The sequence below is a fragment of the Corticium candelabrum genome, chromosome 1 (assembly GCF_963422355.1).
Source record: "Corticium candelabrum chromosome 1, ooCorCand1.1, whole genome shotgun sequence".
NCBI classification, from domain to species: Eukaryota; Metazoa; Porifera; class Homoscleromorpha; order Homosclerophorida; family Plakinidae; genus Corticium; species Corticium candelabrum.
Window position 1 is genome coordinate 4,824,818 of NC_085085.1, and position 15,957 is coordinate 4,840,774.

A 15,957-nucleotide genomic window follows, 5' to 3' on the forward strand; every position below is an offset into this window, starting at 1 on the left:
ATTGAGACAACAAGTCACTCTTTGGCTATCACAGCAGTGGTTGCGTTTTTTTCTGTCTGTTTCTGTAAAGGTGCACTGCAAAAATCGTCAAGAAGGAGAGATAGTGAAGCGACATTTGACTCTGCTCTTACTATCGGTGGAATGATCTTTCTCTGCTTTTTTCCGTTAGTCCTCTTTGGCTGGAAAATTAGTTTTAGTGTAAGTTGTTCGTCGCAATTCGACAGTGGAAACTTCGATACGTCGTCATCGTCTGACCTTGTTGCAGAGGAAGTCGTGTCAGCATTCGCCGGCGTGTGTGTGATCGCAATTACAGTTTTTATCATAGCTAACAAAATGTTTATCCTCACTTGGAAGTGGCCGTACTGTCAACCTGGCGTTCTTCTGTTAGTAAGTTTGTCTGTCTTGGTTCTTTGGATCTCTAGTTTTGCTTCGGAGGTTTGTAAGCATTCTACTATACAATACTACAAAGACTGTCACAGTACAAAATTTGACAAGTATTGTCGCTTGAAGGAAAATCGTTTAGCAAGGGCGTCATCATTTTTGACTCCTCTCGTTATTGAATTTTGCATTATGAGTTTGTCCACTCTTGCTGAGCTATGGCAGGAAACCGCTCATCGTGATCCTAAAAATAGGGATGAAAGCGACAATACTGAAGACATATGTTTATCTACCACTCCAGCACTAGCTTCACACGGGTCTGGCAGTCAAGAAGACGACAAAAGTGAGGACAGCACTCGGACACTAGTTTCACAACATAGTCAAAAATCTAATTCTGTAAACGACACAGGTTCACATACCACTGAGGTAGTAGAGTTTCATGACACTGTCAGTCAAGATTTTAACCCACCAAGCGACAAGCATCAGAGGAGAGGTTCATACGGCACTCTGACAGGATCACGACAGTCTCGCAGTCAAGACATTGAGGATAGAAGTCCATCTGCCACTGCGGCAGTAGACAGTCAAAATCTTAAACCACCGAGCGACAAACACAAGGAAAGACGTTCATCTAGCACTCTGGCAAACATTTCACAACAGACTGACGGTCAAAATTTTAATTCTGCAAATGACATAATTGAGGACAGAGCGAGCGTGAGGTTGTTTCTTTGGTTAGGAGTTTTTTCTGTTTTGGCGATTTTTACTATAATTTTGCTTTTCATTGAATTAAACGACATCATCGAAGCTGCTTCGTTTATTTCAGAACCGTCAACAGAAAATTCGGTATACGAACTGCCGTCTCATCATCTCTTTTCTGCAAAGTTATCCGATAACTTAAGCAAGAAAGAAGAGTGTAAATGCGACAACGTTAGTATCAATTCTCCAAGTGTCGACAGTGATAATGAGGACGAGTCCAATATGCACCGTAATTTTAAAACATACTTCATAACGAAAACCTTTATTAATGTAGCTTGTGCAACTCTTTTTGTTGTGCTTTGGCTCGAACTCTCAAAGCTTAATAAAGACGCCAATCATTCGTTTAGTGTCAGTGATTTTATCATCATCACATCATGCAGCGCCGTCATTGGCTATTTGACTTTGTGCATTGCAGGAGATATCTATTGTTTGTGCGATCACAGTGCGTGCGGTTCTTTGGGCACTGCATATTATTATGTGCAACTATCCGATCATATAACAGCCGCAATTCAATTCTTTCTGCAAGGATATATTGTTTTGCGTGTCGAGCGTTGTAAGTTCAATGGTTACGTCAGTGGAAATGGAGGACGATGGTGCAGAATTCTTCCCGGTTTGCTCATTTTCCTCTTTGCTGTAAACGCTCTCAGGTGGGGTGCGGACTCTTTCTACGAGATGAAGTCCGTAGGATACTTTCAGACTCAGTCCACCATCTATGGCAAACGCGATTGGCATCTCATCACTCAGACGTTTTATCCTTTGGCAGTATACTTTAGATTTCATAGCGCTGTTCTTTTTCTAAAAGCATTTTATCATACTTGGCTGGACTGACTGCATGGAAAGGACACGTGTTCGTTGACAGTTTGTGTGTATCTATCTAGACATGTCTAGAGCAGTAGTTGCATAGTTGATATATGGTTTTGTAATTTGCTGCGTGAATACATATGGAGACAGTGGCATAGATAAGAAATCTGACAAATGTATACTTATATCACCATCAACTTGTTATGAGCTTTTAACACACACGCGCGCGCGCGCACCCACGCACGCACGAACGCACGCACGCACACACACGCACACGCACACAAACAAACAAACAAACAAACAAACATTATATAATAAACTTAATTGAAAACTAAATGAACCACTTGAAAACCAAAGTCAATTGTTAGCTACTAGATGTCTATGTTTACAACTATTAGGGGTCAGTACGTTGTTTAGAGGATATACTTCAGCCATTGTGTAATTGCATATCTCTATGTATCTTTGAGAGCTGCGCATGTGCGTGTGTGTGTGTGTGTGTGTGTGTGTGTGTGTGTGTGTGTGTGTGTGTGTGTGTGTGTGTGTGTGTGTATCGATTATTGCGTGCGACGTCCATAAAAGCAAGATATTTTAGCGCATATCCAGGTCTTTAAGTGATGCAAAAGCGCTACAAAATTGAGAAATAACGTAATAATTAAGCCCTCTCCGCGTCACGTGCAAGAGTTGCACCGGTGTCGCGCATGTGCATTTGCTGAATTTGAAGTAGTGTGGGACACTGATGATATTCAGTTAATTAATCACATCGACGCATCTCTGTGTTTTCAAAGAATTATGCATTCTAACAACACTTACAAGCTAATGATTAATTAATTAAGTTAATGATAATGACAATAAACAGACAAAATTAGTAACATTTACATTGATATTCACAATAAATACACGCGCGTTTTTTCACAATAAATTCACAATAAAGTCACAGTGATGGCTAGCTATGGCATAATTTCCCTAAGCAAGAAACTTACACACAATTGCTTCTCTAGACTCAGAAGTATAACTGAGTACCCGGTCATTGACTGGGGTGGACATGACCACTGGCTTGGCCCTAACATCATGCTGCAGACGAGTACGTTTGGGCCTTGGTGTCCAGTCCCAAAGCTGCGCCATAGTCAGTGCCCCTGGATGACGCTCCAGGTGGATTGTAGCGCTGACCTTAAGCCTCCAAGTAGCGCATGGAGGCCCTACTAGCTGCCAACATCACCTCTGAGTAACTCAGCAACATACTAAGAACGCAACCATTAGCTTTCACAATTCATGCAACAAAACGAGGCTGTAGTTCCACACAATTGCTATAGAAACAATTTTAACAATTATTGTACTACTCAGTACTGTATCATCATAGTCTGTGACATCAACAATGTAGTGTGGAAAGTACAGTAACTGCACCAGTCAAGTTAGCCAGCACAAGATGCTGTTACACGTGTACAGTACCATCAAGAAGGTGTGACTGGATTTTGACAGACACCCACAGAGGGCCACAGACCGTTGATGCATCTTAAATGGCTTCTCAGTAGCATGTTGACCGAGCAGCAGTTGTCACAACAGGAAAAGGAACAGGTGCAGTCACAGGCAACAGTTCAGCAGCAGTAGTAGCAGTAGGAGTAGGTGCAGGAGCGGGAAGAATCGACTGTGGGGCAAAACGACATTCACTAAACAACAGTACCAGTTGATGTGTGATAGCAGTGTGAAAGTCGAGATGAGACATCTTCGTATCGAGATTCAGCTGTTCAAATAGAAGGATGCTATTGACTATGGCAGTGTCCACAACGTTATAAAGAAAAACATATTATTATTATTATTGAATTGTTGCTCACGTGACCGGTTAAGCTCGATTGTTGATCTTTTTCTCATCTTGGCATACATCTCACCAGTACTTGATAAGCCAGCAATGCGACAATATGAAAGAAGAAAGAACTTGAGCTGATAAAAGGTTCCATAAGAAAAGTTGAACAGATCTTGTAGAATAGGAGGGTTGTGTCAGGTGAGAGGTCACGTGGGACATCCCAGTACAGAATGTTGAGGTTGAGAGGTGTTGTAAGTCACATAAAAGTGTGTCAAAATTGTATCTTTCTTCCAATACTTCAAACACCTGTACGACACAGCTGAAACTGAGATATCAGTAACACTCAATTATAGCATATATCTCACCAATATTTGATAAGCCAGCATTGTAACAATATCAAAGAGGAAAGAGCTTGAGCCGACAAAGTCCATAAGAAGAGTTGATCAGATTCCATTGTATATGCCAAAATGTTGCCAAATAGATCCAGTCAAATTAGCTTCTCTCCAATATTTCAGAGACAACTCTACAACACAGAGACAGTTGCATATCAATAATACTCAATTACATGTAGCATACATCCCACCAATTATTTGATAAGCCAGCAGTAACAGTATGAAAGAGGAAAGAATTGAGAAGGTAAAAATTCCATAAGAAAAGTTGATCAGATTCATAATGAAAAGTTATGAAATTTGTGTGATTTCATTGTGTTTGGCAAGTGTTGTGAGACCTCTGGTTAGCATGGCATCGATCATAGTTTACCAGGTCAATCGACTCACAACCAATCATACATGATTAGTTGAAGTCTCTGCTCCCAGGTGTGCATGACAATGAATCTGTTGCTCAAACGAAGCAGCTAGTCATACACACACACACACACACACACACACACACACACACACACACACACACACACACACACACACACGCACACACGCACACACGCACACACACACACACACACACACACACACACACACACACACACACACACACCGACACACACGACACACTGGGCTGCCAACAGCACCTCTGACTAACTCAGCAACACACTTAGGACGCAATCCATTAGCTTTCACAATTCATGCAACAAAAAGGCTGTAGTTCCACACAATTGCTATAGAAATAATTTCAAACAATTATACGTACTACTCAGTACTGTATCATCATTGTCTGTGATATCAACAATGCAGTGTGGAAATTACAGCAACTGTACCAGTCACGTTAGTCAGCACAAGATGATGCTGTTACCATCGGTCACCACGAGGAGGTGTGACTGGATTTTGACTGACTCCCCCCCCACAGGGCCACCCACAGAGAAGGGAATCTATAAACCATACACTCCTGCCCCGACCTAACCGGTTCAGGAGAAAGAGGGAAGGAAACTATACACTATACACTCCTGTCCCGACCTAACCGGTTCAGGAGAAAGAAAAAAACCTATAATCTACACTCTTGATCCTGCCCCGACATAACCGGTTCAAGAGGAAAAGGGAAGGAAACTATACACTATACACTCTTGTCCCGACATAACCGGTTCAGGAGAAAGGAAAAACTATAATCTACACACTCCTGCCCGACCTAACTAATAAGGGAGAGAATGACGACCTAGCCAATGAACCAACTGGACGCCTTAGTCTGCGCATTCATCTCCCAGAACTGGTCCTGTGCAGCTTTAGAGTTGTGGTAGGTGTAGAAACAGTTATTCAACCTGCAGCAGTAGAGGGCCAGCTTGCATGCCTCACGGTATGCGGTTTAAAGGTTCCTACACACTCCACAACGAGGCCTGTTCCTGGCCTGAGTAAACAGAACATTATGGCCATTAGTGTTACCTGTTGATGTGTTGCGGCACACCAGGTCACTGTGGTTGTACTGCTGGTTGTGGTTGTGACTCAGCAGGTAGCAACATAACACCAGGTTGCTGTGATAGAGAGCTGGTGGTGGTAGCATCACAACTACCTGTGGTGGTGGCCTCACAACTACTTGTGGTGGTGGTGCCATTAGTTCCGGAACCACAGATCGTTGATGCCTCTTAAATGGCCTCTCCGTAGATGCTGACTGATCAGTACATGTTGACCGAGCAGCAGTTGTCACAACAGGAACAGGTGCAGTCACAGGCAACAGTTCAGCAGCAGTAGTAGCAGTAGGAGTAGGTGCAGGAGCGGGAAGAATCGGCTGTGGCACAAAAAGAACATTCACTAAACAACTGTACCAGTTGACGTGTGATAGCAGTGTAAAGTTGAGATGGGACATCTTCGTATCGGGATTCAGCTGTTCAAATAGAAGGATGCTATTGACTATGGCAGTGTCCACAACGTTATAAGGAAAACGTATTATTATTGAATTGTCGCTCACGTGACCGGTTAAGCTCGATTGTTGATCTTTGTCTCATCTTGGCATACATCTCACCAGTACTTGATAAGCCAACAATGCGACAATATGAAAGAAGAAAGAACTTGAGCTGATAAAAAGTTCCATAAGAAAAGTTGAACAGATCTTGTAGAATAGGAGGGTCGTGTCAGGTGAGAGGTCACGTGGGACATCCCAGTACAGAATGTTGAGGTTGAGGGGTGTTGTAAGTCGATACAACAAATTCACTGAAGCCGATGGTGGCAAAGTGCACATGCAACAGTATACAGCTCACACTAACAGTAAGCTAGACATACCTTCCCACAGCCAAGACCATCCTTACTGCAAACCTAAAGAAGTTAAACAGCAAACAGAAAGTCCATTTGTCCTTGCTATTGTCACACCTCTTATGGCAAGAGTCCACAAACTTGTTCAGCAAGCCGGAGAGATGGTGTTTTGCGATGCCACTGCCAGCTTGGACAGGTTAAATACACCAGTTTTTATAATCAGCGCCGCAACTGCTGCGGGGGCACTACCGTTAGCAGTACTGATGACATCAAGGGAAGATGTCTCAACTATAACAGAAGCATTTCGCATCCTGAAAACAATTTTACCACCTGATGCATTTTTCAGGCGAGGACCACAGCTTGAACCTATGGGCATCATGACAGACAATTCGGCTAGTGAAAGGCAAAGTCTTAGAGCAACATGGCCTCAAGCTACATTCAAGCTACGCGATGAATGGTGTGTATGTCTCAGAAAAGACTTCATGACACGTGGAAACAATACCAACAACTATTCGGAGGAAGTCATTCGTATCACCAAAGACATTATATTTTGATAGGTTGAAGGCTTATAATGCCATTCAAATGTTTCATTTTGTGACTAAAACATGGATATGTACTACAAGCGTCGACTACTTGCTTTGGCTGGCAACCGACTAGATCATTTTGTAGCACTTTGGTTTACAATTTCAGGAATGAATGCAGACAAAGCACCCCCTCCACACACAATCCATGCCACTGAATCAGAAGATGTCTACAGAGTTGAAAGCCGAACACAAAAGAACAAGACTTGGATTGTAGACCTACGAGCAGGAACATGCACTTGTCCAAGAGGAAGAGAAGGGCAGTCATGTGCACACCAGCTATCAGCATCATTGAAATATCGACGACACTGTCTCAACAAAATCCCAACAGCATCGGCAGTTGGACGACATCATTTGCCCAAGTAGCAGTTGGAAAAGACGCCCTACCCCTGCAGTTCTACAGCCACCTTGACCAAAAGGAAGAAGACAACTACATGGAAACCTTAGGTGTTGAACCAGAATGGAAACAGGAAAATGAATGCCTCCTGTCAGGCCAGCAGAGTAGCACATCAGATGAGAGTGCACTCAAAGTTTCCCTTACAGCTCAGGGACATGACTTTGATACACCAGAAAATCCTGAATGCTTGTCAATTAAAAAGACTTTGTCAGTACAAAACATGACTAGTGAATATGATGATGTCACAGCTAGTCTTGCAAACATAGTGGAAGACATTCACCAAAAACTGGAAAGTGGAGATGATGAATTCCTAAAATCAGTAAAAGAATTTTGCAAGCAGTACAAGAAAATTAGTGGAATGAACGCTAAGAAACTGATATCTTATTGCAAGCCTTCTTTAATATCTGCCTTTCATAACTTTGGAAAGGGGCGTGGTCATAAACTCAAATGCACTAAACGTGTAATCAGAGTGCAGCCAACATCTGTCAGCAGGAGAATCATAAAGCGTTGTGGAGCAAAACCCATAAAAGCTGGACGCCCTTCTTTCCACCAGATAGCATCAGCCAACGTAACGCATGGGGTCAGAAACATATGTCGCAACATTATGCCAAGGCGAAATATTCGCTCAAAAAGACTGCACCGTCTCCAAACCAGCATTGACCAAAGCAAACAAAATGCTCGATAAGAATATTATCACTAGACATGTCATTACTTGTATAATTGATATGTGTAGCCTAGTTACTATGTTGACAATTGTTCAGTTAATTTGCTTTTAGTTACTATGTCTTAGTTAATTTGCGGACACAGCAAGAGCATTAATAACTTAATTAGACAAAAGGTACAGCAATCTGAATTCATGTAGTGTGCCCAGCTTTATGTCACAGCTTTATAGATAATGTTTGAAATACAGGATTTAACACCTGTTTTTAGGTGTATGTCAATAATAGAGGAGTTGTTTGCTGTGTGTGTTCACGATTGTGCGCCTTGGACGCATAAATGTAGACATGAGCACATTCAGACAAGAGGCCAAAGCCACGGTATGGAACTCAAAAGCTACCATTGTTTTATCGGACAACCCATTAATCCGCCATAGTTTAGGCAAAACCAATTGTGTCCGATAAAACAAAGAGGACTGTATTTGAACAAATACAGAAATGTATGCAAAGTACCTCATTTCATTGTTCACTTGTGTAATCAACAATGTTTCTTTCCAACACTTGTACAAAGTCTCAACACTTCAATTCTTTCCTGCAAACCCAAAACAAATGTACATTGAAAATGCATTCTACAAGAAAGCAAATCACAACTGCGACTGCATGTGTTGAGAAGAAACACATAAAGCAACACAAACATTGACAAAAGACACATTAGTCAGCAGAACCAAATGCAAGCTATACCAAAAATAATACAGTCATAACAGCAGTTCTGTCACTGAATAGATCTTAAATGTACTTTCTGCTATTTACAGAATGTTATTCTAAATTCCTGTCTTCCTCCTTATCTCCCTCTTGCATTATGTTGTATTATGTTGTGTTGTATTATATTATGTTGTGTTGTATTATATTACGTTGTGTTGTATTATGTTATGTTACATTTTGTTGTTTTGTGTTTAATATGTTGTATTATGTTATGATACGTTATGCTATGTCATGTTATGTTATGTTAATTAACATAACATAACATAACACAACATCACAAAATACAATAACATAACACAACACTACATAACATAATTCAACACAACATAACACAACATAACATGACATAACATACACATAACGTATTATTAAACATAACATAATACAACATAGCACAACACAATACAACATAATACAATATAACATGACATGACATAACACAACATAATAGAACATAACACTACATAACATAATACACAATATAGCATAACATACCATAACATGACATTACATAACATCGCATACTAAATAATAATAATAATAATAACAGTGTATTTGGATAAATTTGCACTGCATACATTATGAACAAAACTAGGGCACAGTTGTGCAGTTCATAGTGTAAATACAGCAAAAGTTTTAAAACATCTAAGCTACACAGTTATGATGTTAGTCATTGACAAGCTGGGCAGCAGCTACTTGCAACCGCAAGCTCGATGTCTCCTTGTTGTTGCAATCTCGGCTTCATGCGACAACCTCGTAGGCACATTATTGCAGCCCCGAGAAGAGCCATATTAAATACAACATCACATAATACAACATAACATAACATAACATAACACAATACAACACAACACAACATAACATACTACAACACATAATACAACAGTACATAAGATAACATAACAATACAAACAACATAATATACATAACAAAAGTATTAATTAACATAATATAACATAATGTTGTATTTGTATCATGTTATGTTTGTAATCATGTTATTTTGTAATGAAAATAAATTATTAAAATACTTAAAGTATCTAGTTCTAGTTAGTTTCACGATATTAATTATTAATTAATGTAACAGTATTAATTTGCAAGATAGAATTTATTCACAATGTTTGTTTAGACAGAATTGTTATTTGTAAAAATATTCTAGAATTATATTATTGAGAGACAATGCTTTGATGAGTTCTTCATCTCACGCTCACATTCAAAAGTAAATGAAAGTGCCAGTTGCAATCCCTCTATTTGCCACAAATGGCGGCTTCTAGCTACGCAGTCAGCCGCGGCTTGCCAACTTCGTCGCTTTCATTTCCCTATGAAATACAGAAAAAACACAAAATCAGAGCAAAACAGCGCCAAGTAACAGGTGATTACCAAAGAAGAAGAGAATGCTTGCAGAAACTTGTGTCTAGAGTGCAAACGAATAGAACCGCACGCACGCTATGGAGAATGACGGTGGGTTAGTGCACGTTAGTTATGCACGTGTCGTGATATCCAGGATTTTTCAAACTGGGCCCAAAAAAATAATTTGCTCTAGAGGACCTCCCAGTCAGCTCAGCATGCTCTATTCTAGTGAATCCATTAGTTACCAGGTCTATTGTAAGGTATTCGTAAATATGCATATAGTATACATGTAATAATGATATAGACTGCACATTACATGCCCAAGAGTCTTGGAGTTTAAATCAGCAACACGAATGTGAGACCCAGGCCAGCACTTCAGCAGCTACAGCTTCTGTATACAGCTTGTGTTAAAGAAGAACGGTCCAGATTTATGCGCATGCTTTTGCCTTGGGTACAAAGTGCGGTTTGCGTGCAGGCTGTAATTAATAGTAATTAATAGGCTGAGAAATTCAATTGATTCACATGTTGACTTAGCTCTTTTAAACACCGATTAGCACTCTACCAGTAGTCCCTTCCACCATTGCTGTTGTTTGGTCCACACCAAACACACATTCATCTGATAGGTTGTGCGCACTGTCCTCAGGATATTCACTGTGGACTACATCAACTGCAGTAAAATTGACTTTTCAGATGGTCGTCCCGTATTCTTTGTCCTACACTGTCTAGCAAAATGACTCTGGACTCCAACTCTGTATGCGTGCATGGTCTGCCTCTGGAGATGGGATTTGCATAGTCGATCGACGATGAACCTGACATATCTTTGTGCTCGGAACTGACCGACTCGACAGTACAACCTAGCTGTAGAGCTTTAACTAGTGTAAAGTTAGCCACCTTCTTCCAAATCTGCAGCGCACCTTGACGCTTCTGCACCTCTCTATGAGTTGACCCAAAATATTTTGATCAACATCAGCAGAGGACACCTCTCAGCTTGTTGTCGTAACTTGGTTACAAACTGGTCGATAGATTTATTGGATTCTTGCTCTAATTGTCGGAATTTGTATCTTCCATAGAACTTGTTAACCATGGGTTTGAAATATGTGGTGAGCGCCAGGGCGGCAGCCTCGTAATCCGTTTCACTTCCTATTTCTGGTATGTAAGGTCTGGAAAATCTCTTGGATGCGTGGTCCTGCACTATGTAGAGTAGGAAAGAGCGTTTTCGTTTCGCACCTGTTATTCCATTGCCTATAATGTAATACTCAATGCTGCGTTTCCACTTGTCCCACTTGGGGCCCAAATCTGTCAAGTTCTCATCTGAAGTTACAAAAGCGCTGACCTGTAGGAGATACATTCTCGTTGCCAGTTGTTAGGACTGTAGACACACGGCTTGGCATATAAGCCTTTCTGCTCATTCAATTCACCCGGATATCTGCTAGTCCCCAAATTTCAAGTCAATAAACGGAGCATGTGCACTTTCCTTTGTGTTTGTTGGTTTCTTGTTTCTTCGTTGGTTGGTTTAGTTGATGTCAAGAGAAGGACAAAAGGAACGCTAACAATGGCTAGCTGTTAAGCAGAAGGCAAGCATTTCATGTAAACATGTTCTAGTTTGAGCTTGCAGTTAATTGTTTCGTACTGTACAAACGTGGATGGGCTTGACAGACATTTCACGTGTAAACCCTTGCAAGATAAACTGTTCGCTGTGTTGTTCGTACAGATACGTACATATTAGCTAGCTAGACAGCGTGAGATCGGAAAAGGATGCTTGGTTTGTTGGGAACTCCGAGGGTGCAATCTTGTATGTGCAGAGAAATTGCTGCTTACAGTATTGTCATTTAGGTGCAATCATGATATTACAATTTAATTTTGCATTGACAAGGTTTTGTTGCATGCACTGTTGTTAATTTTTAAGACACTAAGCGTACTCTTTATAATTACTAAAAACTAAAATTTGACCATCCCCTCCGATCTGGAAGGTAGAGATTTCTGACTTTGGCTGCATGCACACCACATGGCACAAACGCTCATGAATTTGACACCATTGAAATCCAGTCAAGTGGTGCTTACACCTACCTCATTTGCACAGCTATCCGTCTAACCGCAATCATTTAGGTTTTCATAATGAGGTGACCCCAGAGCCACCAGAGCCAAAACCAGAACAAAGAGCCAGAGCCAAGGGAAAACATGCACGTGCAAAAGTAGATTAGGCGTCTCTGTTCGCTCTGACTTTGGATACTGAAACTAAAATAAATAGAGATGCACTAGCGTACTTACAGGTCAATCGCTTCGTGTGACAAACAGACGCTGCCATGACAATTCACGCTCCCCTTCGCAAATTCCAGTCGAGCGCCAAATTTCTGTTAAAGACGACATTAATTAATAATTTTTGCAACAACACGGCCGCTCAGCCACGCACACCGAAAATTCAAGCTGTCACACTGCAGAACCACTATGCAGAAACACTGTGGAACAAGCAAAATGTTACCAGTCAGGTGCAGCTACACCTTTGCTCCCTAGTTGGGAGCTGGTTGTTGGTGGGAACATATGCACCTGCAAATGCAGACTGTAGGCATTGTTTTTATGTGCTAAACCTGTAAAGCAAAGGAATTAACACCATGTAAAAGACAGACGCCCGATGGCTGAATTCTCATAGCACAGCTGCCAAACAATAGAGGAGGAGCATTATGATAGCATCACGTTCCTCTATGTCAGTAATACCACTTCTTGTCTATTGGTCGAAATAGCTTCATTTGCATCTGTGCTAATCGAGCATAAATACGGTTGCACATTGAACGACTACTATACCCTTAGCCCGGATATCCGGGCCTCGAGTAATAAAGAAGCACTAAAGTGCTAAAGTTAAAACCAGTGGCTGCTATCCAATTGCTCCATTGCTTATTAGTTCTACACCAGTTACCTATATATAAAAATAGACTGTAATTGTTTCTCACTAATCATTTACTGTAACTAACAACCTAGGTGGAGTAGCTAATACCATCCACATCTGTCTATCAACCCATCCACATCCAGGTAGTCATCGAGTCATCGAGCTGGCCACCCTGTGCTACTGTAACCCTAGCACATGCATGCTTTGAGTTAATCAGGCAAACAATTTATAAAGTCCATAAACACAGCTGTAATAAGAGTGCTAGTAGCATCCTAAACCACAAATTGCAGAGTTGTAGTGCAGCCAGTCCAACTGGTCTGAACCATTCTTCAGAAAGCAAACTTAGATTCACTCACTGTTGTACTAGGTGTAAGGGGCGTGGAGTGCAACTTGCAAGTTGGGAGAAGGCTTGAAAGGACATCAGAGTACATGAACTACGAGGATAATGTTTGCTTACAAAAATAGAGGTTGTACTCAAAGGTAAGGTGACCGCGGGCCCCTCTGCCCCAGCCCATGATTCCACCCTGAGGTGTAACTGCTGATATACACGTATTTACCGCAGCATAGACTTAGTACATATTGACTTGTAAAAACAATTTACATGCATACTAACTTGCAATATGCTCTGGAGGATTAATTCAGACGCTCCATTTCCGGGTAGGCAAGTAGATGAGAATTGGACAAGCATAACAACAAATTTAATGCAACACGATGTCTATTCTCCGGCAGCCAGTATTCTGAATTCTCAATAAGCCAGTGCAGTCAAACTGTTCACTCAAGTGGAGAATAGCAACGGAGCATGCGCACTTTTGTATCTGCTCTTCGTTACATTGTGACGTGAAGAGAAAGACGCCGCAAACATTAACAATGGCTGTTAAGCGGAAGGCAAGTATTTATTTATATAAACACGTTGTAATAGAAAGGACGTTGAGCATGCAGTTGTTTCGTACGAACTTGGATGGGCTTAGCAGACATTTCACGTGTAAACCCTTGCAAGATAGACTGTTCTCCGTGTTGCTCGTACAGATACGTACATAATTTGTGTGCTGGCTACTGTAGACAGCTCAGGAAGGGTTCTTGGCTCGTTTGGAACTTCGAGGCTGCACTTTTCCGTTATACAGTTGTGCTCGAAAGTTTGTGAACCCCAGGTTAATCCTAATTAATACATTATTATCTACCTTACATCAACAATATCGTACTTGTAACGGCACTGCGCATAGTCTAGATATAGTTCTCGCGGCAGGATGACGCGGCGGAAAGGGGTCTGGCTAAATTTACGAACAAAGTCATTTGATGACAATAACCGACTTTCACAATGATCAATTGAGCCTAATCAAAAATGGGCTATGAGCAAAAGTATGTGAACCCATCGTTAATATTTGGTTGGACCTCCCATTGCTTCAATTGCTGATAGTAATCTGTTCTTGTAGGATTCAATGAGATTTTGGCATATTTTTGCTGGAATTTTCTCCCACTCCTCTTGCGAAAATACCTTTAACTAATTCAGCCAAGTTCTTTGGATGGCAAAGATGAACCGCTTTCTTTAAATCTCCCCAAAACATTTCAATACGATTGAGGTCTGGACTCTGGCTAGGCCAGGCCAGTACGTTGTAATGTTGCTCCTGAAGCCAGGAATGTGTGGACCGGCTTGTGTGTTAGGATCGTTGTCTTGTTGAAAGGTCCAAGACCGGTTAAGCCCAAGCTTCTGGACAGAAGGACTAACATTTTTTTACCAAAATCTGCTGATATTGTTCTGAATTCATTCTTTCTTCAACAAAATCAAGTCGCCCCATGCCAGACGCTGCAAAGCAGCCCCAAGCCCCAGCTGCTACAAGTACAATATTGTTGATGTAAGGTAGATAATAATGTATTAATTAAGATTGACCTGGGGTTCACAAACTTTCCAGCACAACTGTAGGCATGGTTCTTAGGCGCCGTCGTGAAAACCTCTTGCCATAATTTTGTCATTCCTGGCTACGTCCCTGGGAATGGTGTGAGCTGTGACAATAATAGCTTATTAATTAATAAACATTATTGTTGTTGTGAATCTATCATTGAAAACATAATTTCAAAGTCAATGTTTGTGTTAACGTTTGTCATTCCATCCAACATTTCTATCTTTATTTTTACAAATGTTTTGTTGCTAATGTTCATGATTTATCTTGAGACAATATACCACACCTACTTGACACAAGCAACTTCTGGTTGAACAACAAATGAAATCAACACCATTAACTGAATATTGAACTTGCAGCTTAATTTCAACTTGAAAGAAATTTATGGAGTTGGATGAAGGAAAAGTTGAACAGAAAATTGCTGTTAGAGCAGCAATAATGGAAATGAGACATTGTAGATGTTTGGGAGGATTTGACTTAGTTAGTCTCCTGGAGCCATTAGCACTTTATTTACATCATTGCGGCTGATCGATGACATAGAGGGATGGCAATAGCATGTGGAGACTGTCATGTTTGTTACTGGAAATAGATTATACATCACTTACACTTACGTTGACCGTCCTCTGATTAATCATTCTATTGATAGTGTGTAAATGAACGGACATGACAGCAAGCAGACAATAGGTGGGAACATTGCTGATATGAGTGGATAAGCAAGTACATCTTGTTGTATTAGTTTCAACTTGTATCATTTGCTCATTGGTTTGGTGATGTTGCAGTTGGTAGTGTTAGTCATCTTGGCATTGTGCGTTCAGCCATTGTATTCTGTTGATGTGGACTGCATTGGAAGCAAGGGAGAACCGGTAGTCTGTGTTTGATCTCGTGTCGTAATGATCAAGTTGTATTGAGTGAGCATTTGTGGTGTTGTCTAGGGTGTTCCTGGAGTTCCTGGTCCTCCAGGAAGACAGGTGAGTGATGGATGTAGAATATATCTATTGAGGTACTAGTCATTATGATAGAAAATGTATGAGAGAAGTGGGCGAGTGGAGAGTTGATGAGATAACATGTGAGGGTT

At 41.0% G+C, this 15,957-nt stretch overlaps 2 protein-coding genes and 1 long non-coding RNA gene across 6 annotated transcripts in view; 2 read left to right on the forward strand and 1 right to left on the reverse strand.

Moving 5' to 3' along the window:
* Positions 1-292: 292 nt before the first annotated feature.
* Positions 293-2,090, forward strand: LOC134191107 (uncharacterized). 2 transcript variants are annotated; one of them, XM_062659686.1, is made up of 2 exons: positions 293-1,479; positions 1,547-2,090. In XM_062659686.1, the coding sequence occupies exons 1-2, from the start codon at positions 334-336 to the stop codon at positions 1,628-1,630; spliced, it is 1,230 nt and encodes a 409-aa protein (XP_062515670.1). In that variant the 5' UTR covers positions 293-333; the 3' UTR covers positions 1,631-2,090. The 2 variants fall into 2 exon arrangements, with proteins under 2 accessions (XP_062515670.1, XP_062515662.1); XM_062659678.1 differs by having other exon boundaries at positions 293-2,090.
* Positions 2,091-3,245: 1,155 nt separating this feature from the next.
* Positions 3,246-13,765, reverse strand: LOC134185576 (uncharacterized). Of its 3 annotated transcripts, XR_009970800.1 has the most exons (6): positions 13,601-13,765; positions 12,375-12,457; positions 9,968-10,075; positions 8,511-8,589; positions 4,096-4,253; positions 3,246-4,036 (listed from the first exon to the last, which is right to left on the reverse strand). It is a non-coding gene; the product is annotated as an uncharacterized LOC134185576 (long non-coding RNA). The 3 variants fall into 3 exon arrangements; XR_009970798.1 differs by lacking the exon at positions 12,375-12,457; XR_009970799.1 differs by lacking the exons at positions 12,375-12,457; positions 13,601-13,765 and adding an exon at positions 10,137-10,222.
* A 1,482-nt stretch (positions 13,766-15,247) lies between these two features.
* The window catches only part of LOC134186427 (complement C1q and tumor necrosis factor-related protein 9-like), a 5,074-nt gene continuing 4,364 nt past the window's right edge, over positions 15,248-15,957 (forward strand). Inside the window, exons 1-3 of the mRNA XM_062654406.1 lie at positions 15,248-15,599; positions 15,662-15,745; positions 15,815-15,850. The gene's annotated coding sequence lies outside the window, so the exon portion shown is untranslated. The remainder of the gene's footprint in view (positions 15,600-15,661; positions 15,746-15,814; positions 15,851-15,957) is intronic.